At 62.8% G+C, this 22,418-nt stretch overlaps 3 protein-coding genes across 22 annotated transcripts in view; 2 read left to right on the plus strand and 1 right to left on the minus strand.

Moving 5' to 3' along the window:
• Positions 1 to 690: 690 nt before the first annotated feature.
• MIB2 (MIB E3 ubiquitin protein ligase 2) lies at positions 691 to 13,015 on the plus strand. Of its 9 annotated transcripts, XM_044944028.2 has the most exons (20): positions 691 to 979; positions 2,464 to 2,551; positions 6,213 to 6,468; positions 6,547 to 6,718; positions 7,633 to 7,739; positions 7,928 to 8,122; positions 8,273 to 8,415; positions 8,519 to 8,626; positions 9,603 to 9,707; positions 9,790 to 9,952; positions 10,032 to 10,165; positions 10,251 to 10,399; positions 10,485 to 10,641; positions 10,734 to 10,894; positions 10,984 to 11,110; positions 11,197 to 11,430; positions 11,842 to 12,020; positions 12,096 to 12,289; positions 12,372 to 12,474; positions 12,613 to 13,015. In XM_044944028.2, exons 3-20 carry the CDS (start codon positions 6,222 to 6,224, stop codon positions 12,998 to 13,000), a joined length of 3,066 nt encoding a protein of 1,021 aa, XP_044799963.1. In that variant the 5' UTR covers positions 691 to 979; positions 2,464 to 2,551; positions 6,213 to 6,221; the 3' UTR covers positions 13,001 to 13,015. The 9 variants fall into 9 exon arrangements, with proteins under 9 accessions (XP_044799963.1, XP_025141527.1, XP_025141528.1 ...); XM_025285742.3 differs by lacking the exon at positions 691 to 979 and having other exon boundaries at positions 2,396 to 2,551; XM_025285743.3 differs by lacking the exon at positions 691 to 979 and having other exon boundaries at positions 2,396 to 2,551; positions 8,531 to 8,626.
• Positions 13,016 to 14,387: 1,372 nt separating this feature from the next.
• Positions 14,388 to 17,677, plus strand: MMP23B (matrix metallopeptidase 23B). Of its 2 annotated transcripts, none has more exons than XM_025285758.2 (8): positions 14,388 to 14,728; positions 15,057 to 15,193; positions 15,275 to 15,414; positions 15,479 to 15,646; positions 16,009 to 16,173; positions 16,256 to 16,366; positions 16,441 to 16,567; positions 16,656 to 17,677. In XM_025285758.2, exons 1-8 carry the CDS (start codon positions 14,570 to 14,572, stop codon positions 16,933 to 16,935), a joined length of 1,287 nt encoding a protein of 428 aa, XP_025141543.2. In that variant the 5' UTR covers positions 14,388 to 14,569; the 3' UTR covers positions 16,936 to 17,677. The 2 variants fall into 2 exon arrangements, with proteins under 2 accessions (XP_025141543.2, XP_006066954.3); XM_006066892.3 differs by having other exon boundaries at positions 14,392 to 14,728; positions 16,675 to 16,897.
• LOC102408240 (cyclin-dependent kinase 11B) overlaps positions 17,306 to 22,418 on the minus strand; it is a 40,059-nt gene continuing 34,946 nt past the window's right edge. For 10 of the 11 annotated variants that reach the window (XM_044944019.2, XM_044944020.2, XM_006066896.4 and 7 more), the window contains 13 exons: positions 22,108 to 22,203; positions 21,871 to 22,026; positions 21,618 to 21,683; positions 20,908 to 21,083; positions 20,107 to 20,197; positions 19,513 to 19,634; positions 19,226 to 19,331; positions 18,899 to 19,020; positions 18,714 to 18,821; positions 18,517 to 18,633; positions 18,278 to 18,426; positions 17,999 to 18,188; positions 17,306 to 17,914 (listed from right to left, as the gene is read on the minus strand). In XM_044944019.2, the coding sequence (XP_044799954.2) occupies positions 17,822 to 17,914; positions 17,999 to 18,188; positions 18,278 to 18,426; positions 18,517 to 18,633; positions 18,714 to 18,821; positions 18,899 to 19,020; positions 19,226 to 19,331; positions 19,513 to 19,634; positions 20,107 to 20,197; positions 20,908 to 21,083; positions 21,618 to 21,683; positions 21,871 to 22,026; positions 22,108 to 22,203 (1,592 nt within the window). In that variant the 3' untranslated portion in view covers positions 17,306 to 17,821. The remainder of the gene's footprint in view (positions 17,915 to 17,998; positions 18,189 to 18,277; positions 18,427 to 18,516; positions 18,634 to 18,713; positions 18,822 to 18,898; positions 19,021 to 19,225; positions 19,332 to 19,512; positions 19,635 to 20,106; positions 20,198 to 20,907; positions 21,084 to 21,617; positions 21,684 to 21,870; positions 22,027 to 22,107; positions 22,204 to 22,418) is intronic. The other variant, XM_044944023.2, reaches the window with a different exon arrangement.

Below are 22,418 nucleotides of genomic sequence, written 5' to 3' on the forward strand. Positions count from 1 at the left end.
TTTAATACATCAAAAACCAGTCTTCTCTGGCTGAGAAACGTAAAGGTTTTTGTCAGAAGAAAAGCTATTACAAGGGTTGGAAGTATTTGCCTCTGGGGGAAACTGGCATGTGACAGCTGTTTTTCACTGTCTTCATTTCTGCGAGAATTAAAACCAAACACACAGACACACAGACACACCATGCACTGGCATAACTCTGATTTTAAAATATATCAAGTAAAAGAAGTTGTGAAAACGCCTCATCTCTACACCCAGAAGGCTCAGCAAACCGTCTCCACAGCAACCCAACGCGGCTCCGAAACCAGCAGCGCCACGTAGGGCCGGGCGAGGGTGACGCACTTCCGCCTATGGCCCCGCCCCTCCGCCGCAGGGGCGTGGTCGTCTGGTACCCTCGGTCCAGGCCTACGCGTGCGCAGTCTTCGGAAGCCGGGTGGCTTGGGTGCCAGTGTCCCTACGCCTCCTTCGCCGCGGCACCACGCGTTGAGAGGCGCGAGAATTGCCGTAGTTTTCAGTCTGTATTCGTCTCAAGACGTGTGCACACGTCATCAGACGCGAGAGCGGACTCGAACTATTTTCCCGGAAGCAAGGCTGTCGGCTCCCCTCCCTGTCGGGGCGGGACTAGGGCCGTAGCTCAGCCCTCACTCCCCCTACGTCACGGCTCTGCTGGTCCTCCTGGGAGTTGTGGTTCGGGCCCGCCCCCCCCCCCGGCTGTGGTCCCAGGGGGCTGCGGACTACGGGTCCCGGCAGGCCTCGCGTTGGCCCCTGAGCCCCTGGCGCCGGGGGCTTTGGGCGCCCTCAGCCAGTGGACTCCGGCGCTGCGCGGCACAGCTGAGCACCTGGCAGGTTGGCTGGCTCAGAGCAGTCTGGCTCGCGGGCTGGCCACCCCACACACTGAGGCCGCAGCCGACCGACTGACAGACTCGGCGCTTCTCAGGCCCCCGGAGCCTAGGCGCAGAGCGGCCCGGACGCAAACTTCCGGGCAAGTGGAAGGGTCGACAGGGCCACTAGGCCCGGGGTTGGCAGCGGCGGGGGCCCGGGGCGGTTTCCCGAGGAAGGTGACGAATGACAGGGGCGGGACGGACCCGAGCGAGTGAGGAAGGGGTCACTTTCAGTGTGGGCGCCCGGCTCAGCCTGTCCAGCCCCGCCCCCCCGCAGGACAGCTGCTGGAGTCCAAGGCGCAGCGCTGGGCGCTGACGTCGGCTGAGCCGGGTCCGCCACCCCTCCGGTCCCTACCCCGGCGGCCCTAGACCCTCGGAGCCCTGCAGGGTAGGAGGCAGGCCCTTGGGGCAGCTCTGGTGTCGTTATCGTGGGCCGTGCATGGGCGTGTAGACAAACCAGCGAGGCGCTGATTGTGCGTCTTGGCATCCCCCCCGCCGCCGCAGGGTCGGATGGCTCAGGGCTTGAGCCGAAGGTTAAAGGCCAGCCTCCAAGTCTCCAGGCTTCAGGGCTGCAGCCCACCTGTCTGTAGGCGGGCGGGGGACGACTGGGCAGCTAGATAAGAGAGCTCTTGAGGGGCTCAGATTTTGTCTGATGCCACGTCAAAAAGGTTTTGCTTGTTTTTTAATATGTCTAGGGTGTTGGGGTGTGAATAATCCTGCCTCTCTCCTTTTGAGCTCAGAACCAATAGAGAAAATAAGTAAAGGTGTCAGACAGGCTCCTGGTGGGCATCAGCAGGGCAGGGGTTGCGGGAACGTTACAATGGGAGCACTGGCACACCAGGTCGATCCTGGCGGGTCCCCTCCTCTCGCCTTTCCCTCTGGCCTGTTGCTCCAGGTGCAACAAGTATCTGAATGTCATGCTCCCGCCCAAGACTGGCCCTGTGCAGTGGTTGGGTGATGACTGCCCTTGCCTGAGGGCTTCTGTTTGGGTCACTAGGATTAGGGTGATGGCCTCCTTCTACTTCCTTTAGGCCTTCTTCCAGCAGGTGACTGACAGGCCAGACTCCCTGGCTACTCAGGATGTCCACCTCGGCCTCAGCAAGAGCTACCACGTGACTGGAGCCTATGATTCGCCAAGTCTTGCCAGTTGACTGTGCCACATGTGGTGCGGATTTAAACACCGTCATTAGACCAGCCGGAGGTGCCCAGAAAGGAGTGGCAGCCTCTGGTGGCCAGCAGTCGGCACCCAAGTTGATTCTTTTCAATAAAGACAGTTTGCCAACTTCCTAGCTAAATGGGATTTACTCTTTGCAGCTTTTTAAAGTTTTTTTCATAAAATAATCAAAATAGTGCAAATACTTTATTTCTATACTGTCTAAACGTGTGCTTTAGAAATACTTCTGCCTTCCAAAGAGAAACTAGTAAACCAATAGAGCAGACCCAGGTGTCCACCCATTTGGTTGAGATGGTAAATGCTAAAAGTTTAAGACTGCCTTTTAAAACCCATTTTTCCCCAGACCTGCTGACTTTCTACCTGTTTGGTTTGCTGTGCTCTGTGTCAGCCATGGATTCCAATCTCCAACAGGAAATCTTGGTGGCTGAGCAAACTTGTGACCCAAGAAACAGCAGCTAAGCATTTGGGATGCTGACAAGAGGCTGGTGTATACACTAAGGTAAGTGCCAGCTGCTCATGCCCTGAGTGCCTCTGTGTTTGTTCACGCTTGGCTGTGTCTGACTCTTGGCGACCCCATGAACTGCTGGTCATCAGGCACCTCTGTCCATGAAGTTTTCCAGGCAAGAATACTGGAGTGGGTTGCCATTTCCTACTCCAGGGGATCTTCTCCACTGAGGGATGGAACCTCCATCTCCTGTGTTTCCTGCATTGGCAGGAGGATTCTTTACCATCGCGCCACTTGGGAAACCCTCAGGGTTGTCATAAACCTTTGCAGCGACAGCCTATGGGGGTTCTGATGCCGCCAGATGCCTGGGTTGTACACTCTGAGGAAGATGTTAGAGTACAGTGTTTCTGCCAAAAGGAGAAAAAGGAAGAGCTCTCTGGGTGAATTTCTCAGTGAAACAAGAGTTCCCTTCCTCCCTATCCTCTCCCTTCCCCTGACCCTGGTTCATTCCCCACTTGCCATCCCCTCCCTTCACACCCTTGGAGACCTTCTGAGGTGAGATAGTGAGCCCTGATAGTGGGAGGGCTGGGGACCTGGGGGTCACATGGAGCCCGAATGGCCATCTCCTGGGTCCTGGTGACAACAATGACAAAGACAGGAGGGAGGCAGGTGGCAGAGTAGCAGAGAGGCTTGGAAAGCCTCTGGGCTGCTTCACGGGGGTCCTACAATGCTGTGTCCAAGGTCTGGGAGCCAGGAGGGCAAGCAGGGGGCATTGTTGGGGTCCCTGCTCAGACCCAGCTGCAGTGATGCCAGGCTGGATGGAGGTGCTGTGGCACAGGACCCACCTGGGCACCCAGGGTGGAGTGTGGAGGGGAGGACTGCTCTTCTCTGTCCACTGTCCTCCTTCAGGGGCACTGGTCTGAGCAGGAGGAAGCCCGAGGCTCAGCGTGTCCCTTCAGCTCTGTCCCCCGTGGGCTAGTGGGCTCCCAGGGCCACATACTTAGGGAGCGTGGCAGGTTGCTGGCCGGCACTGGAGAACTGTCTGGCTGTGCTATAAATAGGGATGTGAACACGACAGGTGCTGGTCAGAGGCACTTCTTGTGACAGGCTGGACTTTGCTGGTGACCTAGTGGAGCCACTGCTGGCTGAGACTTGGTCCTCTTTTCCCACAGACCTTGCTGGGCACTTCCACTCCTGACCATTCTCTGTCCATCCCCCTGAGGGCAGAGCCAGGCACTGGCCACACCTGCCCTCCTGCTTAAGGTGTCCAGTCACCCTGAGTCTTGTTGGAGACAGTCTGCAGCCCATGGCCAGTGGATCTGTAGGCCTACAGAAAGGGTGGGTGCGGCAGCCGGCCAGGTAGGCTGAGAGGCTGGGCTCACAGGCTACAGAATAACTGTGGTGCTGACTCTTGGGAGAGCATCCTTTCCTGCCCCTTAATCTCAATCCAGGGCCAGTTTCTGGGCCTTGCAGGTGGCATGTCCCCTGCGAGCAGGCACTCTTGCTGCCTATCTGCCCACACTTGTTTGGGTATGTGGTTGCCTGGCTGACTAGCTCAGCAGGAGTGCCTGGGAAGAGTAGGGGGCAGCTCAGCACTGCCCAGGAGCCATGGCAATCCTGGAGGCTCCCAGTGGGAGGAGGGCCTGTGCCCTGAAGGGCAGCACCTCCTCTCTGCCACTGGGCCACTGGCTCAGGCTGGGCTGCCCTGCCCACTTGCACATGAATGGCAGCTGCTGACAGATGCCAGGCAGGAGGCAGAGGCCACACGTGAACAGCACTCTGATGAGGCAGCAGCCCACAGGCCCTGCCCTTGTCTGGGGCTTACTGGCACCAAAGAGCCACAGGCATTCTCATGTGGGCTTCTCGTTGTGGCCAGCAGGACAGAAAAGCCCTGGTGCCCCATCTTCAGTGGGTCCAGAGGTCATGGGGGGAGGGTGGCTGGAGGGCAGCGGGAGCAGGAGGCCGTACAGCCCCTGTGGGGCAGCTGTCCAGGTAAAGGAGCAGCAGGGTGATTTGCTGAGACTGGGCTTCGAGTTCGAAAGACTTGTCATTTCAGATGGTCTACCTGTATCTGGAAGCCCTGGTGGTCCTGGGCGGGGTGAGGAGGGAGTGGGCACAGGCACCTGTGGGGGTTGGGGAGGACTCGCAGAAGGCTGAGTTGGCTGAGCAGTTCATACCACTGAGAATCTGAGGGTCATTCACTTGGACTCTAGGCTGGGTGTGGCCCAGGAGCCTCGCCCTGTAGGCAGTGCCCTTCCCCTGCATACCCTGTGCCGGGGCGCTGGCCTGCAGGTGAGATTGGACAGAGGGTGGCTGTCAGGTGACCTGTGGGCTCAGGCTTGGGATGCTGATTGTTGGGCTGGGGTTGGGGGGGGGGGTGATCCAGGTGCAGGGGTGACGTGTGGGTTTCCTTCCCTGTTGCTGGTCAAGCCTTAGGCTGGCCTGTCAGGCTATGGCTGCTCTGGGCCACTGGGCACTAGAGGGAGTAGTTATACCCCAGCAGGTTTCCGGGCCTCCTCTGACCTTCCAGGAGCCACTGGAAGTGCAGGGAGCTTCGTTCAGGGATCCAGGCCTGCATCTTCCCCGGCCTTGGGGCCCTCATGCTGGGGAGGCAGTCTCCAGAGATGGAGGGGTGACTGCTTCATTACTGTCTTGAGGGGCCCCAGGTCCCCTCCCACTTCAGGTCCTGTTGCTTTAAACTCTTAGGGGTTGTTCAAATCCATTGATGTTAAACCAATTTTATTGAAGAATCACATAATGCCAGGAGGCACAGGTCATGAGTGGTCCAGCGTTGCAAAGTGAACACACATGTAATTGGCAACCAGATGAGGAAATAGCATGTCCCCGGTTCCAAGCCCCTGTGACTGGCTCAGCCATGGTCTCCCTGCCTCCGGCGCCCTGGCTTTGCTTGTTCTGCCTGTGAGCTTCCTATCAGTGGGGTCAGGTGCAAGGCTCCTCTCCTTCAGCGTCCGTTTGTGAGTTCTGCTGTGTAATGTGGTGGGTTGTGCTCCCTTGAAAGTAAATCTTGTCAGGACCTGGTTCACACGGGCACTGCTGTGAATTGTGCCAGCTCCGTCAGGGCCTGCCTGGGGTGGCCAGGCCACACCTCTCAGAGGAAGGCCCGGCAGTGAGGCCCGAGTGACGGTGCAGCACCGCTCACCGGGCTGTGGGCAGCATCAGCCCCACAATGTGCTAGGTGCTGGAGGTACCTGTCGCAGGGTTTTCCTGTTTTCTGTCAGATAGTCTGCTTTGTGCATGAGGTCAGCAGGCTCTTTCCTCACTCTGGGTACACGGTCTTTGTGCCTCTCTAGTCTTAAGTGCCAGTCAGTGTTTCTTCAGAAAGTTTTGTCTTACCTTGCATGTTGATATCTGCAGTCCTAGTGGGCCCCGCCCTGTCCCCCACCCCCATGCAAGGCACCCAGAACCTAATCTGCTGCCGTGTAGACCTTCTGACCAGATCTTATTCCCTGGTCCCTGGGGAGCTGGAGTCCCATCACCAGGACTGCCCCCACACTACTGCTCCATCTCCCCACAGCTGCTGGAGGGGGGCAGCTGGGGGAGGGTCCCTTTCCAGAGAGGTGTCCCACTGCCCTCCAGCCCCAGGGCATTTCTGTGTGCCCCTCCCCCACAGTGGTTTCCCTCTCTCCCTGGCAGTCCTCTGGTGTGACCTCGTGTGGCTTTCTCCATGTGGCCCAATGGTCCCCTCTCCCCGCAGGCCTCCACCATGGACCCAGACCCCCAAGCGGGCGTGCAGGTGGGCATGCGCGTGGTGCGCGGCGTGGACTGGAAGTGGGGCCAGCAGGACGGCGGCGAGGGCGGCGTGGGCACGGTGGTGGAGCTCGGCCGCCACGGCAGCCCTTCGACCCCCGACCGCACGGTGGTCGTGCAGTGGGACCACGGCACCCGCACCAACTACCGCGCGGGCTACCAGGGCGCACACGACCTGTTGCTCTATGACAACGCCCAAATCGGTGCGGGCCTGGGGGCGGGGCTGGGGCGGAGCTGGGCTGGGGCGGGGCCTGCGGCGCTCCTGACCCTGCGCCCTGCAGGTGTCCGCCACCCCAACATCATCTGCGACTGCTGCAAGAAGCATGGGCTGCGGGGCATGCGCTGGAAGTGCCGTATCTGCTTCGACTACGATCTCTGCACGCAATGCTACATGCACAACAAGCACGACCTGGCCCACGCCTTCGAGCGCTACGAGACGGCCCACTCCCGCCCGTGAGTCCCCCCAGCCGTCCCAGTGTCCCACCCCACCTGCAAGCGTCCAGGGCCTCCTGAAAATGCCTCTGACCCACGACGAGTCTTGGGAGAGCTGGCGCTGCTTCCCGCTGACTGCTCTGCTGCAGGTCAAGTCTGTCCTGAGCCATTTCCTGGAGGAGTGACCAGGGTGGTGATCACCCCAGGGGCCTGGGCATTGACAACAGCCCCAACCCCCCACAGAAGGCGACTGTGTCCACCTAGCAGGTCTGCGGAGGTCGGTGCTGTGGATGGGGCCTCCTCTCACCCTGACCCTCGTCTCGCCAGGCTCTCCCTGGCCCCCCAGTGCTGCCTGACCGGGGCTCTGAGAGTGGCCTGTGTGGTGTGCTGCTTGCATCTGCTGTGGTCAGGAGGGCCCACGCTAGGGAGGATGGGCTCCCAGAGGTGCACCCCTGCCACCTACACTGTCGCCTTCGGCTCCTTGATACCACCACCCGTGGAGGGGAGGGATGTGCTGGCTAGCGAGGGAGCTGGGAGCAGCCATCCAACACCTCTGGCCAGGCCTGCCTTTCTCATGCCCGTGTTTCCCACATGCTGAACCCTCCCCAGGCCAGGCCGGGTGCTGAGCTCTGGGCATAGCTCTGACAGGATACCTAGCTCTCCAGGAGGTGGCAGATGTGGTGTGACCACACACAGGAACCATGCGGTGAGGGTGGGCCTGGAGCACCCGTCCAACCTGGTGTCATGAAAGGCCCCTGGAGGGAACCAGTCAGCAGCCCCACTCAAGGTCCAGTGTGGAGGGCACTGGCCTGGGGGGCCTGCTGTTCCAGGGGAAGAGACCCCGGGGCGGGAATGGGAGCAGGGCTGGCAAAGCATAGGGCCTGCCTCTGGCACCACTGCCCTTCATGGCCTGGGACCCACTCTGTTTCCCGTAGGGTCATGCTGAGTCCCCGCCAGGGCCTCCCAAGGATCCCGTTAAGGGGCATCTTCCAGGGGGCGAAGGTGGTTCGGGGCCCCGACTGGGAGTGGGGCTCACAGGATGGTGAGTAGGGGCCAGGTGGGAAGGTGGGGGGCTCACAGGATGGTGAGTGAGAGGGCAGGAAGGTGGGGGGCTCAGGATGGCGAGTAGGGGGGTGGGAAGGGGGGGCGGTTGTGGGAGGCAGTTGCCGCCAGCTGTGGCTCATCCTCATGGCGTGGGTTTACCCTGCTGGTGGGGCCCCTGTCTCCCAGGAGGAGAAGGGAAGCCAGGCCGAGTAGTGGACATCCGTGGCTGGGACGTGGAGACAGGCCGGAGCGTGGCCAGTGTGACATGGGCTGATGGCACCACCAACGTGTACCGTGTGGGCCACAAGGGCAAGGTGGATCTCAAGTGTGTGGGCGAGGCAGCTGGCGGCTTCTACTACAGGGACCACCTCCCAAGGCTTGGTATGGGCGGGCGTCCACCACGTGCCCTGCCCCCCCCCATTTGCCCTCCGTCCTGCCCTGGGCCCGGGGGTGGTCTCTGGAGTCACTGAGGTGAGCAGTGTAGGCAGAAGGAACTGCCTGAGCCAGGCCTGCTGCACCCCCCACCCCCAGGCAAGCCCGCAGAGCTGCAGCGCAGGGTCAGTGCTGATGGCCAGCCCTTCCAGCGTGGGGACAAGGTCAAATGTCTGCTGGACACGGATTTGCTGAGGGAGATGCAGGAAGGCCACGGCGGGTGGAACCCCCGGATGGCCAAGGTGAGATGCCCCACCTGGTGAGTTCCCGTGCCCAGCCTCCCCATGTCCTCTGGCCCCCCACCCTCCTGCTCTACCTGGCCACTGCCTCCATGACCCGCCACAGTTTATCGGACAGACGGGCACCGTGCACCGCATCACAGACCGTGGGGACGTGCGTGTGCAGTTCAGCCACAAGACCCGCTGGACCTTCCACCCTGGGGCTCTCACCAAGGTGCATGGGGGGGCTTAGCTGAGCCCCTTCTGCTCTTCACCCCCTTTCATGTACCCGCTCGGCCCTGGGAGTGCCTTCCTCTGGCCCTGAAGGACGAGGTCAGGGCCTGGTGGGTCTGAAGGGGATTCAGTCCAGGGAGAGGGACCTAGATGGGAAGGGGAGGTCCAGGGCATTGTTGGAAGTGGGGGCAGACCAGGGCCCAGTGTGTGTTCTGAGGGCCAGAGGAGCCTTGCAGGCTGCAGGTGGCATGGTTGGGCAGAGTTCCTAGAATGCTACTGTGGGTGCCGCCTGAAGGCTGGGAAGGCCCCTTAGGACAGGGGTGGACCCTGAATCAGGGTGGTGGGGCATGGTGAGAGCTGTTTGAGAAGCAGTATTTCTCAGAGCAGGAGGGAGGAGGTGGAGGGCAGGTGGCAGAGCATCCGGTGACGGCCCCTGGACAGAATGCGGAGCCAGCACTCAGCTTGAGTTGGGGACACCTGGGACATGTGGGCCTTCAAGGAGGGGGTGTGGCGGGGTCACAGGACAGGTGGTTTATACAGTGAGTTCTGTCTGTGCAGGTGAGGGCACAGGTGTGGAGAAAGTTGCCAGGAAAGGTTTGGGGTGCGGGAGGAGCAGCCCCTGACCCTGCCACGTTCAGGCTCTGCCCCCAGTCATCCTGGCGCCCCTCCTCCAAGCTGGGCTGGGCTGGTCTTGGCCGTACTGCCCACCCTCCCATCAGCCCGTGATCAGGCTTGCCCCAGCCTGAACACCCCTGAGCTGACTCTGGCCATAACCCCCGTGGCTCTGAGGCTGGGCCAGCAGGGCTGTCCTGGTCACCTGTCACCCTTATTGGGTGAGACTCTCTGTGTTTTCAGGCAGGGGCTGGGGTCCTGGTGAGGTGGCGCTGGATGAGGGTGGGGGCTTCCTGCTCTCCGACCCCGGGCAACCATGCCCGCTGGGGCCCCTCACGTGCTTCTCTTGTGCTCCTGTCACTCAGCAAAACTCCTGCTTGGTGGGTGAGGTGGTGCGGGTTATCGATGACCTTGACACGGTGAAGCGGCTGCAGGCTGGCCATGGGGAGTGGACCGATGACATGGCCCCTGTGAGTCCCCCACCCCTACCTCCATGCCCATCACACTAACCCCTGGGAGGCACGCCTGTGACCCCAACCTCTCCTCATTCAGGCTCTGGGCCGCATTGGGAGAGTGCTGAAGGTTTTCGGAGACGGGAACGTGGGTGTGCTGGTCAGTGGGAAGCTGTGGACCTTTAGCCCCTCCTGCCTGGTGGCCTACCGGCCTGAGGAAGATGCCAACCTGGACGTAGCTGGGCGAGCCCGGGAGAACAAAAGTGAGGGCATCCAGTGAGGGCAGCTCATTGGGGCAGGGCTGCCCTGGCCACCACTGACCCTCAACCCCACCCTCCCCAGGCTCCCTGAGTGTTGTGTTGGACAAGCTTCGAGCCCAGAAGAGTGACCTGGAGCACCCAGGGAGGCTGGTGGTGGAGGTGGCTCTGGGCAATGTGGCCCGGGCTCTGGACCTGCTGCGGCGGCACCCAGAACAGGCGAGCCTGAGACCTGCCTCCTGGCCCAGGCAGCCCCAGCGAGGGGGCCAAGAGCCAGGGACTGACCCTCTGCCTCTCCCGGCAGGTGGACACCAAGAATCAGGGCAGGACTGCCCTGCAGATGGCTGCCTACCTAGGCCAGGTGGAGCTGGTGCGGCTGCTGCTGCAGGCTCAGGCGGGCGTTGACCTGCCGGATGATGAGGGCAACACGGCACTGCACTACGCAGCCCTGGGGTGAGGCCCGGCCAGAGTGTGAGGGGGCTGGGCCTGCAGGTCCAGCCGGTGGGCACATCGCCCCTCCTGCTTCCTCTCCTGCCAGGAACCAGCCCGAGGCTGCCCGGGTGCTCTTGAGCTCGGGTTGTGGGGCCAATGCTCTGAACAGCACTCGGAGCTCAGCACTGCATGTGGCCGTGCAGAGGGGCTTCCTGGAGGTGGTGAAGGTCCTGTGTGAGCATGGCTGTGACGTCAACCTGCCTGTGAGTGCTGGGTCCCCTGGCTCTGGCCCTGGGGTCAAGGAGGTCATGGCTGAGACCTCCTTGCCAAGTCATCACTGGCCTACCACCGGCAGGATGCCCATGCTGATACACCCCTGCACTGCGCCATCTCAGCGGGCACTGGTGCCAGCGGCATTGTGGAGGTCCTCACCGAGGTGCCAGGCATCGACGTCACTGCCACCAACAGCCAGGGCTTCACTCTGCTGCACCATGCGTCCCTCAAAGGCCACACACTGTGAGTTTGGGGTGACACACAGCTCCTGCTGTGCCACCGGGCCACCCTGGGTCGCCCCTGACCCCAGAGGCATCTCGCTGCTCCCACAGAGCTGTCAGGAGGATTCTGGCGCGGGCGCGGCAGCTGGTGGACGCCAAGAAGGAGGATGGGTTTACAGCACTGCACCTGGCCGCCTTCAACAACCACGGGGAGGTGGCCCAGGTTCTCATCCGAGAGGTGTGGACAGAGTCCCCTGGGCTTCGGACTGGGGTGTCAGGGCCCACCAGGGTCCCTGGGTTGAGCCCGTGCCCACCCCTCCCCAGGGCCACTGTGATGTGAACGCTCGCAACCGTAAGCTGCAGTCCCCGCTGCACCTGGCTGTGCAGCAGGCCCACGTGGGGCTGGTGCCACTGCTGGTGGACGCCGGCTGCAGCGTCAACGCCGAGGACGAGGAGGGGGACACGGCTCTGCACGTGGCCCTGCAGCGCCACCAGCTGCTGCCTCTGGCAGCTGATGGGAGCGCAGGGGACCCGGGTCCCCTGCAGCTGCTGTCCAGGGTGAGGAAACGTGACTCTGGATGCTGGGGAGGGGGGCACAGAACTGGGCCACAGGCTCCTTTGCCCTCCCTGCCCTCAGGACAGCCAGACCAGGCCTTGTAGGGCGGGCAGTCTGGGTCACAGTGGTTTGTTCTGCGACCCTGGTCACCACTGCTGGCCCAGTGTTCCTGAGATTCTGACCATCTGGGGAGAGGGAGTGGGGTCTCGGGGGGCTGGGCCCTGCTATAGGCCGAGTGGTGTGTCAGAACATGGCCTTCATGCCACCAGCTGCCTAGTGGGGCCCTTTGCCTCCGGCTCCAGGGGCCTCAGGAGGCAGGTGCTCAGGCCTCTGCAGCCAGATACCAGTCGAGGCTTCCTTCAGACCAGTGTTCCCAGGCGCTTGCCCTCACCAGCGTCTGTCCTGCCATCCAGCTACAGGCCTCTGGCCTTCCGGGCAGCGCGGAGCTGACGGCAGGCGCGGCTATGGCCTACTACTTAGCGCTGGAGGGCGCGGACCTGAGCTACGCCAACCACCGCGGCCGGAGCCCCCTGGACCTGGCTGCCGAGGGTCGCCTGCTCAAAGCCCTGCAGGGCTGTGCTCAGCGCTTCCGGTGAGCCAGCGGGGCGCGGGGGTGGGGGGCGGGCTCGAAACTCCGGGCCCTTTCAAGACCCCTGTTCTCACGCAGGGAGCGGCAGGCTGGAGGCAGTGGCAGCGGGGGCTTGGCCCAGGGTCCAAGACTGGTGCTCAGTGTTCCGAACACTGTGACCAACCTGCATGTGGCCGCGACGACGGGGCCCGAGGCCGCTGAGTGCCTAGTGTGCTCGGAGCTGGCGCTGCTGGTGCTGTTCTCGCCCTGCCAGCATCGCACAGTGTGCGAGGGTGAGTGCGGGGTGGGGAGGGGGCGGCGGCCGGGCTGAACGGCCCCTCACTCAACAGTGCCCTACCCCCCCCCCCCCCGCAGAGTGCGCGCGCAGGATGAAGAAATGCATCAGGTGCCAGGTGGTCATCAGCAAGAAGCTGCGCCCAGGTGGGGCCCGGCGCCCGCCCCGCCCCACTGCCCCCAGGTGTGGGCCGCTGCACCCGCCCGCGGCCCCGCCCGCTGTCCACGGCCCCGCCCCCTGTCGTGGCTCACATCTCTGTTCGGGTTCTCTCGCAAGACCTCAGTCCCGAGCCCCCGCCCCTGACCTGGACCTCTTCCGCAGACGGCACGGAGGTGGTCAGTGCGGCCCCGGCGCCCGGCCCACCGCGGCAGTTGGTGGAGGAGCTGCAGAGCCGCTACCGGCAGATGGAGGAGCGCATCACCTGTCCAATTTGCATCGACAGCCACATCCGCCTCGTGTTCCAGTGCGGCCACGGCGCGTGCGCGCCTTGTGGCGCGGCGCTCAGCGCCTGCCCCATCTGCCGCCAGCCCATCCGCGACCGCATCCAGATCTTCGTGTAGCCGGCGCCCCCCGCCTCGTTCCGGGGCCATGCCCCGCGGCCGCCGTCACGAGCCCTTTCTCTGTATTTTATAAAAAGATTGCTGGACTTTGTGCCTGGTTGCCTGTCTGGGGCGGGGCCGTGCGGGTCCCCCACCGCGGACTGTTCTGACCGCACCCCTTACACCGTTGGCCCAGCGCTGGGTTCTGCGCTTTGGCCAGAGGCTTGCAGGGCCTCTTCCGACCCATATTCTACCCTTCTTCCCAGGACTCACGGGTCCAGGGTGCTGCCCGGACCCTAGCCAGAAAGAACGGGGTCCTGGGATTGCGGTGTCGTCCAGGGGCACTGAGTGGACCGAAACCCCAGCAGTAGCCACCTCCCGGCTCCTGGGGTGGGCTACAGAGACGGGTTTTGGCTAAAGCAGGACCCGGTCTCGCAGCAGACTGTGCGATCCTGGCTAAGTGGGGAGTTGGGCGAGGCCTCCGGTTTGAAGCCAGGAGCCCCGGCAGGGTCCCAGGACCGCTGAGCGTGGGAGGCGGAATACGGATTTGGGGAGAGGGTAGGACACCGGACAGAGAGGGTCGGTGTGCTGGCTCGAACTTAGTCATGAAGTGGGGGAAGGGGGACTGCCCTCGTCTGGACCCAGCAGCCGGGCGCTTTCCAAGAACCACCAAAATGCTCCCCTGGAGCCTCAAGGCTGCCCGCCAGCCACTTGGCGCTGACCCTGCTGGCCCGGTGCGCCACTGTCACTCTGGGCTCAAAGCCTGGATGGAGAATGGGGAGGGGCCGCACCCCCGGCCTCCTCTGGCTGGGCGCCTCTCCACTCGGAGCAATTCCCCCAGCCCCCATCCCGTCTCCCCTCCCGCAGTCCGCTCCGCCCCGGCGGGCCTCCCGCCCAGCCCTGGATCCCGGTTCCCCCAGCCCAGAGGCGCCCTCGCCTCCCTCCAGCCTAGCTCGGCTCCTCAGCCAGGCGCAGCCTGAAAGTCGTCCCGTCGAGTCTTCTGCTCTCAGAACACCCGGCCCCCAGCCCCTACCCAGAACTGTCCAGACTTCGGTCCTGCTTGCGCGCCGCAGGGAGCGCCTAGTGCAGATTCCTGGCTCCCTGTGGCCCCCACCCCCGCACCTTGTGCGCTTTCCCTGTCGCCTGCCAGGTCCTTCCGCTGGCCCCGGCAGGTCCCTCTCTCTCCTGGCACACAAACCCCTCTCCGCAGGCGCCATCCCTCTTCCTTAGCCTGGTACTCACTTGCCACGTCCCCTCCCGTCGCGTCCCTCCCCTCTTGCGGGGTCCCTGTCGCCAGCGCCTGCGGGGGACGTGTCCTCAGTTGACCAGGATGGAGGGTTCCACTGCCGGGTCTCATGCAGTGTCGAGGGGCTTGGGGGGGACTCCGTTTGGGAGAAAAGCTGCCGAGTCATTCAACTTCCAGCGAGTTTGGGGACCCCAGCTGACACTCCCGCCTAAGCCTAAGTCCCTGGCATCTGTCCCTTCTCTGGCGTCCGGGGCCCTCCTCGCCCCCCCACTGCCAAGTGACCCCGCCCAGCGGGCCCTGCCCAGGCCACCGCCACCGACCCAGAGGCCCAGGTCCCTGCGCCCCAGGCTGGAGGCGGCGAGGGTGCTCCCGACAGTGGGCTGCCAGCTGGTTCCCTTCAGGGGCGGCCGCGCGCCCTCCCCCCGGGGCTGTAATCCGAGCCGTTGCCGCGCCGCCCCGCCGCCCCAGCCCCGACAGCGAGTCCGCAGGCGCCATGGGCCGCGGGGCCTGCGTCCCCTCGGCGGCGTCGGGGGCCGGCGACCGGGCCCGCCGGCTTGGAGCGGTGCTGGGCGCGCTGTGCCTTTTCCCTGCGCTCGTGCTGTTGGCCTGGCCAGCGACCCCAGCGAACCGGGCCGGGGCGAGAGTAGCGCAGGTGAGAGCGGGCGCGGGAACGGGTGGGTCCGGCCCCAGCTCCGCGATCCCGGCGTGAGTCCGCATGTCCGCGGATGCGGGGGGAGGGGCCGGTGGGGGTCAAATCTGCCGCCAGCTCCGCCCACTCCGACCTGGCTTGTTTTTAGTAACTTTTTCTTTCTGTTAAGTAAACCCGGCTCGGGGTAGAAAACCAGAAACAGCCGAAAGGAAGAAAGAGGGGCCATCAGCGCTCCCTGGAGCGCGCCCCCTTTCCAGGCCCTTTTCCTCGCGACCTGGGGCTTGGGGACAGTCCCTACTGCCTCCCCACGGAGCACTTGCTTCCCTTCAAGGGAGACGCTGTGCCCCAGACTTCGGGCGTCCTGGCCTCCGGGAGCCTCGGTCCGCCGCACCCACCGGCGCCCCGCAGACGCCGCTACACTCTGACCCCGGCCAGGCTGCGTTGGGAACACTTCAACCTTACGTACAAGTGCGGCCCTGGCCCTGGAAGGTGGGTGGTGCAAGCCCGGTGCCTTCTTGCCGCCACCCCTGACCGTGACTCCTACCCCAGGATCCTCTCCTTCCCGAGGAACCTGCTCAGCCCCAGCGAGACTCGGCGGGGTCTGGCCGCCGCCTTCCGCATGTGGAGTGACGTGTCCCCCTTCAGCTTCCGCGAGGTGGCCCCCGAGCAGCCCAGCGATCTCCGCATAGGTGGGCGCCGTGCCCCTGCCCCCGCCCCACCCAGAGGCCCTCTCTCAGGCCCGTGCTCCCCCAGGCTTCTACCCCATCAACCACACGGACTGCCTGGTCTCCCCGCTGCACCACTGCTTCGACGGCCCCACGGGCGAGCTGGCCCACGCCTTCTTTCCCCCACACGGCGGCATCCACTTTGACGACAGCGAGTACTGGGTCCTGGGCCCCACGCGCTACAGCTGGAAGAAAGGTGACGCGGTCCTGGCCTCCCATGGGGCCCCTCCACTACGGTGGGAACAGCGGGGATCTTTGAGGGGTCGTGCAGGGGATTTGGGGTCAGGCCGGCGGGGAGGGAAAGGCTGGTCCGAGGCCGTAGGCCTGGGTTCCGGGAGTCCTGAAGCCCCTCCACCCCCACACCGCTGGAGCCGGAGCCGGAGCCGCATTCCTGGGGGCCAGCTCACCGCCTAGCCGGCCTGGAACATTCTTATCTTCCATGGCTGCGGCGGGGAGGCTCCCTGCGCTGCAGCAGCTGTGCAGGCCGCGGGGAGCAAGGAGGTTGGGTGGGGGTGGGTGCTGGGCCGGGTACCGGGCGCTGACCGGCCGGGCCCGCAGGCGTGTGGCTCACCGACCTGGTGCACGTGGCGGCCCATGAGATCGGCCACGCGCTGGGCCTGATGCACTCCCAGCACGGCCGGGCGCTCATGCACCTCAACGCCACGCTGCGCGGCTGGAAGGCACTATCGCAGGACGAGCTGTGGGGGCTTCACCGGCTCTACGGTGAGTGCGGGACCGGCGGTGGGCTGCGGGAGGCGGGCGGGGGCGGGGGCGGGCGCGTCCTGAGGTCAGTCTGCCTCCGCAGGCTGCCTGGACAGGCTGTTTGTGTGCGCGTCCTGGGCGCGGAGGGGTTTTTGCGACACCCGCCGGCGACTCATGAAGAGGCTGTGCCCCAGCAGCTGCGACTTCTGCTATGGTGAGGTCGGGTGTCCGCCTGGCCTGGGTGCTCGGGGGCGCCCAGCGCTGATCTGGCTCCCCCACCCCGAGCAGAGTTCCCCTTCCCCACGGTGGCCGCCACCCCGCCGCCCCCCAGGACCAAAACCAAGCTGGTGCCCGAGGGCAGGAATGTGACCTTCCGTTGCGGTCAGAAGATCCTCCACAAGAAAGGCAAAGTATAGTGAGTGACCCACCCCAGCGCCCGACTGGGGACGGGGAGGGGGGGGCGGGGGGCGCGAAGAGGGGAGGGCGGGACCCTCCCTGCCCAGCCCTCCGCCCTCTCTGCAGTTGGTACAAGGACCAGGAACCCCTAGAGTTCTCCTACCCCGGCTACCTGGCCCTGGGCGAAGCGCACCTGAGCATCATCGCCAACGCCATCAACGAGGGCACCTACACGTGTGTGGTGCGCCGGCGGCAGCGCGTGCTCAGCACCTACTCCTGGCGCATCCGCGTGCGGAGTTGAGTGCCGCCCTTGGGGCTGAGGCCGCTGATAAAGCACTTTGTCTTTCAAGTCTCCTTGCCCGTTCTTGGGAGGGTGGGCGGCTGTAATTGCGCCCAGCGGGTGGGGAGCCTGCTGAGCGGGCTGACCACTAGAGCCAGATCTGGCATGTGCTCAGTGCTGGGGAGGCAGGGCCCACATGGCTGCAAGAGTGGAGTGAGCTGGGGAGCGGGGCTGGGGGCACCAGCAAAAGGAACTAGTTTGGAGGAGGTGGGGGCCCCAGACAGAGAGCCTGTCCAGCCAGACTAGTAGCTGGAGGTCTTTCAAGTCAGGAAGAGATGGGCCCAAGTGGGGTTGAAGGCCACCCTTTATCCCCCACTTCTATCAAGAGTGTGGGGGCCCAGGATCCCCGCACTCGCAGGGAGCACTAGCTCAGGATCCAGCACAGGACTAGCCGCTCAAAGAAGGATATACCAGACCTTTCCTCCAAGAATATTTTACTACATCTTAAAACACAGTAACAACCTTGTACAAAAACCCACTGTGGCTGAGAGTTCACATGCCTGGTTCTGGGGCCCTGCACTGAGCAGCAGGAAGGTGCCCCAGCAGCAGCCTGAAGATTTAAAAACTACAAAAATCTCCACAGCTCTGGTCCCAGTCCCAGCAGTGACCGCCCAGCATGGCCCTCCTGTGGCCAAGTGTGTGGGGGTACGAATGCCCATCCTTCCCTCACAGGGCAAGTCCAAGTCATATGAAAAAGTACAGCCTTTCCTCCCACAACAAGGAAAATGTGATTTAATCCTACAAATTTACAAGCCAAGATAAAATAAAAAGAAAACGTGGAAAACCCCACGAGGCCAGCAGTCCAAGACTTGAGGTTGTACCCGTGGCAGCCCTGTGGCAGTGGCGCCCCGGTCCACAGTCTGGACCCAGACACCGCCTCCAGCGCCTGCGCGGTCGGTGCTCCCCAGGGTGGGTCCAGGTCGGCTGGGAGCCTCAGAACTTGAGGCTGAAGCCTGGGCCCGCGGCCGAGGCCCCCTGGTTTGTGGTGGTGAGGTGGAAGCCGGTCTCCTTCAGGTCGTCGTCGCCCTGTGGACACAGTGGCATGTAGGGCCCGGGCCAGGCCAGCCCTGCCTCGGGGACTCCTCTCCCCAGCTCCTGCCCACCCCTTACCAGCTGGCTGTATCCCAGGCCTCCCTCTGGAGGTCGTGGGCTGGTGCCTCGCTTCACCCTCTGCTGTTCGCTCTTGGCCGGCCACGTGGGGAACATGGAGGGGTCGATGGGGAGGGGGGTCTCACGGAAATACTCATGCTTGAGGCCGTCTTCTGCATTGACTCTCCGCCCAGGGAAATATGTCAGAAACCTGGGAGAAAAAGGTGCTATGTGCCACCAATGGGGCAGCCTGGGGGCAGGGCCAAGGTGGACAGGGGCGGGGCGCAGGGCAGGACGCACTTGTTCATGAGGTCGAAGCCCTGGTCTGAGAGCAGAGCCCCGAAGCGCTTGCGGAGGTTGTTATAGGGGTACTCGGTGAAGGTCATCTTCTTGACAGCTGGGAGGTCATTGTAGCCAGGCCAGATTTTCTCACTGGGGGTGCCGAGGTCCTACAAGAGGGAGCATCTCAAGACACTCGGGTCGTGCAGGGAAGGATGGCCTGGCCCGGGCACCTGCACTTGCCCCCAGCGGGCACATACCTTGAACACTTTGTTGATCTGATCGATTTCCGACTTCCCAGGGAATAGCGGCTTCTGAGTCAGCAGCTCCCCAAAGATGCAGCCCACCGACCACATGTCCACGGCCGTGGAGTACTCCTGGGGCCAGGGAGGAGGCAGGGAGTGCTCAGGGGCTGAGGGCCGGCATGCCCCGGGGGCTCTGGAACACCCACACTCACCTTGGCTCCCAGCAAAAGCTCAGGGGCTCGGTACCACAGCGTCACGACCACTGGGGTGTAGGCCTTCAGAGGGGACCCATACTCCCGTGCCAGCCCGAAGTCCCCCACCTGTGAGGGGAGAGGGTGGGTTGCAGACGGCTCGAGGCTGAGAGCTGCCCCGCCCCCAGCCGCCGGGCAGGGCTCACCTTGAGGATGCCCGCGTGGCTCAGCAGCAGGTTGGACGTCTTGAGGTCTCGGTGCAGGATCCAGTTGTCGTGGAGGTGCTTCACTCCACGCAGCAGCTGGATCATCAGTGTCTTCACTTCCCCTGTGGCAACGGGCAGCACAGGGCTGGTGCCTGGCTACTCGCCTCTGTGGCAGCCACTGGCTGTTCCAGCATATGCGCAACCAGTGGGATAGGGTCACAGTTCAAGGTCAGCAGCCCCCCCACCCCTGCCCAAACAGCCTGAGGGTGGGACATCCCTCAGGGGATGTGGGTCCAGGGCCACCCCATGGGACTGACTGGGACCCACCTGGCAGGAAAGGCTGCTTCATGGTCTCCATGAGGCTCTTGAGGTCGTGCTCTACGTAGTTCATGACGATGTAGATCTTGTCCATGTTGCTGCCCACGACGATCTCCTAGGAAACAACAGCAGGTCCGAGGGGTCAGGGCCCCAGCCAGCCCTGCTGCCACCAGCGCTCCCAAGAGACGTGAGATCCCAGGGCCGGACACCCGGTGACACAGCAGGGACCCCCCAAATGTGATGGCCACCAGGGGCGCAGCACTGGGGCCCTGTGGGCAGAGGTGCATGGGCCTCACCCTGACAGTGACGATATTGGGGTGTTGCGCCTTGAGGATGGTGTTGATCTCCCTCAGTGACGTGATTGGGAAGCCCTCCTTCTCCTTCTCCATTTTCAGTCGCTTTAGAGCCACAATTTCATCTGAAAAGTAAGTTACCAGAAGACGGACACTGAGACCTTCTTCTACCCACATGCTCCCATTTATGGCTGTCCCCTAGAATCACAGGACGTGGCCAACTGGCCTCCCTGGGGGCTCAGAGCTTGGACCGCCTCCGTCTCTGAGGCCCTGGCCCCCGGGGCACACACCTGCTCAGGTGCTGTCACTCCAGGCCTGGCCTGGTGAACTTCATACTCACAAGCAGCACAGGGCTTCTTGGTCAGGCTGACTTCTGTGGGTGCCAAGAGCCAGCTGCTCAGGTGTGCACCAGCCAGGTGAGGCCCCATGAGGGCCAGCACCAGGGGAGGGGTGACCCCTGGGATCAGAAGGAACCATGCCCAATGACTTTGACACTGAAGGTGACAGGGGCCTGTGGTGCTGGCTGGCACTCTGGGCCACCTGGTCCATGTCCCACACCCCCTTCCCTGTGGGGGACCACCCTGGGCTGCATCCCACCTGTCTTCTTGTCCTTTGCTCTGTACACCACCCCGTAGGTGCCTTCCTCAATCCTGTTCAGACACTGGAACTCCTCCACACTCCGACAGCCCTAGGGGAGGCACCAGCGTGAGGGCATGGTAGCCAGGCTCACGGCCCACAGAAAAGCCTCAACTAGACATCTCCAGAGGCCCAGATGGTGCTCAGGCAGGACCTGGGAGCAATAATCTTCTCAGCCTCTGCTCACTCCTTCAGTGAGCAGGCGCCCTCTATCCAATAGCCGGCCCTGGGCACTGGCCCCGCCGTGACACCTCCAGCCACTGATCCTAAGATGATGCCAAGACAGCAGGGACCCTCTGTGTTGCACCCTCAGCTGGTGCAGCAGCCCTCAGGAGCAATGGCACCCTCAGTGCACCTTGGGCCCTCACCCTCTTGGGACCTGCCCCTCCCCCAAGTCCCTCCCTGCAGTACTTTGGTTACTGAATTGCGGGGCGATGCGCACCACTGCCCTCTGACCCCCACAGGGCAATAAGGCAAGGAAGGTCAACGGCCCATCTGCCCAGGCCGAGGCAGAAGTGACTGCAGAGCTGACTGCACACGAGGTGGCCTGACTCTTATGCAGGGGCCCCTTGTGGGAGTCCTGGCTGCAGTTGCAGGAGCTGTCCTCCAGCAAGCCTACTGGACAAGAGACCAGACCATGACAGGGGATATGTCGGAGGCTGGGGGCCAGGCCTGGCCAGGGATAGACCCCCACAGTGAGGACCCAGCTTCTGCTCCCAGCCACCAGCCCTATCCATGGGCAACAAAGGGGAGGTTCCTCACCTGCAGGGCGGGCAGGTACTTGGGCAGCTCCTGCTTGAGCTCGATGGGTGACAGGGCTGGGGAGTCAGGCACAAAGTCCCCTTCGGTGAGGGCGCTGCTCTGGGGGGTGCCCTCACCCGCCTCCTCTTCCCCCTCTTCACTCTCTCCAGAATCGTGGTCAAACCGTGACTCTGGAACTTCAGAAATTAAACCCAATCTCAGAACCAGAGACAGTGTCACAACCCCCACCCATTCTGGGGGGAATATGAGCACGAGCACCTCCGGGGGCCAGGACACACTGTGTCCCACTGCCCTGGACAGAGGGCGCCATGTCTTGGGGCCACTGGCCAGGCCGGGACCACTGTGAGCTAATGACCAGTTGTCTGAGAAGGCCGGCCTAGAATTGGTGTCCAGTGGCCCAAGGCCTTGGCCTGGCTGTTGGCAGAGGCCACAAAGTCCCAGGCCAGTGACTGGTCTGTGGTCAGAGCCCAGCTGGTGTTTTCTAGCTCCTGTCCCAATGTCCAGGCCGAGCAGCCCCCAGAAGGGTGCCCAGGGAACCAGCAGCTGGGTCCTGGACATAGCAGCTGGGTGCCCCTGTGGCTTCTGGGTAGGACGTGCAACAGACAAGGGTTATTTGTGGGTCACGGTCCCACCACAACTCTGACATGGGTCAAGCACCCTGGTCAGAGGTGGACGAGGAAGAGGTGAACCACCACTTGGGGGCGTCTCACCAACCAAGACGTGGTTCTCATTCTCTCGCTCCTCATCTTCACTCATTTCTTCTTCACTCACTTCTTCTGCAAGAGAAACAGGTGTCAGCTAAGACCCTCTACAAGAGGTAGCAAAGGGCCCTCACATGATCAGTGGGGGTCTCACGAGGTCCCAGTCAGCAAGGCATTTTCAAGATGGATATTTGTTTACTTAGACTTTATTGTTGTGTAACTTCTAAGCTCCTATCACATTAAGCCTCAGGCTCGAGCTCACCGGCTGACTGTCCAGACACATCCTCCGAGTTGCTTCCAGTCTCCTCCTCCTCCTCTTCTTCCTCTTCCTCCTCTTCCTCCTCCGACTCCTCACTGCTGCTCCCCTCTTCCTCCTCCTCCTCCTCTTCCTCCTCCTCAGAACCTGACCCCGACTCCGCTTTAGGAAGAAAACAGGCAGCAGTGAACTTGGGGCCCGCCCTGTGGTGGCTGAGTTGGGCAGGGCCGGGCAAGCAGTCACCTGACGAGGACTCAGCAGAGCTGGTCTTCCTCTCGCTGTCGCTGACGTCCTGCAGGTCGGACAGCAGGTCTCTCTCTTCCACTTTCTCTTCTTTCACTTATAAAATAAACCATTGAAGGTTAATGTGGGGCAATGTTTTAAAATAAAACATTAGATGGTGCTTCTCATATAAGAGAACCAGCTCATCTACAGACCAAGGGAGGAAGACAAGTCTTCAAATCCTCCAGCACATGAACTTACACAAATAGCCCTTCACACACACAGGTACTGCAGCACCCTGTGATGTTGTGAAGCATCAGTCTCTGAACTCA

Source organism: Bubalus bubalis, chromosome 5 (assembly GCF_019923935.1).
Source record: "Bubalus bubalis isolate 160015118507 breed Murrah chromosome 5, NDDB_SH_1, whole genome shotgun sequence".
Lineage (NCBI taxonomy): Eukaryota > Metazoa > Chordata > Mammalia > Artiodactyla > Bovidae > Bubalus > Bubalus bubalis.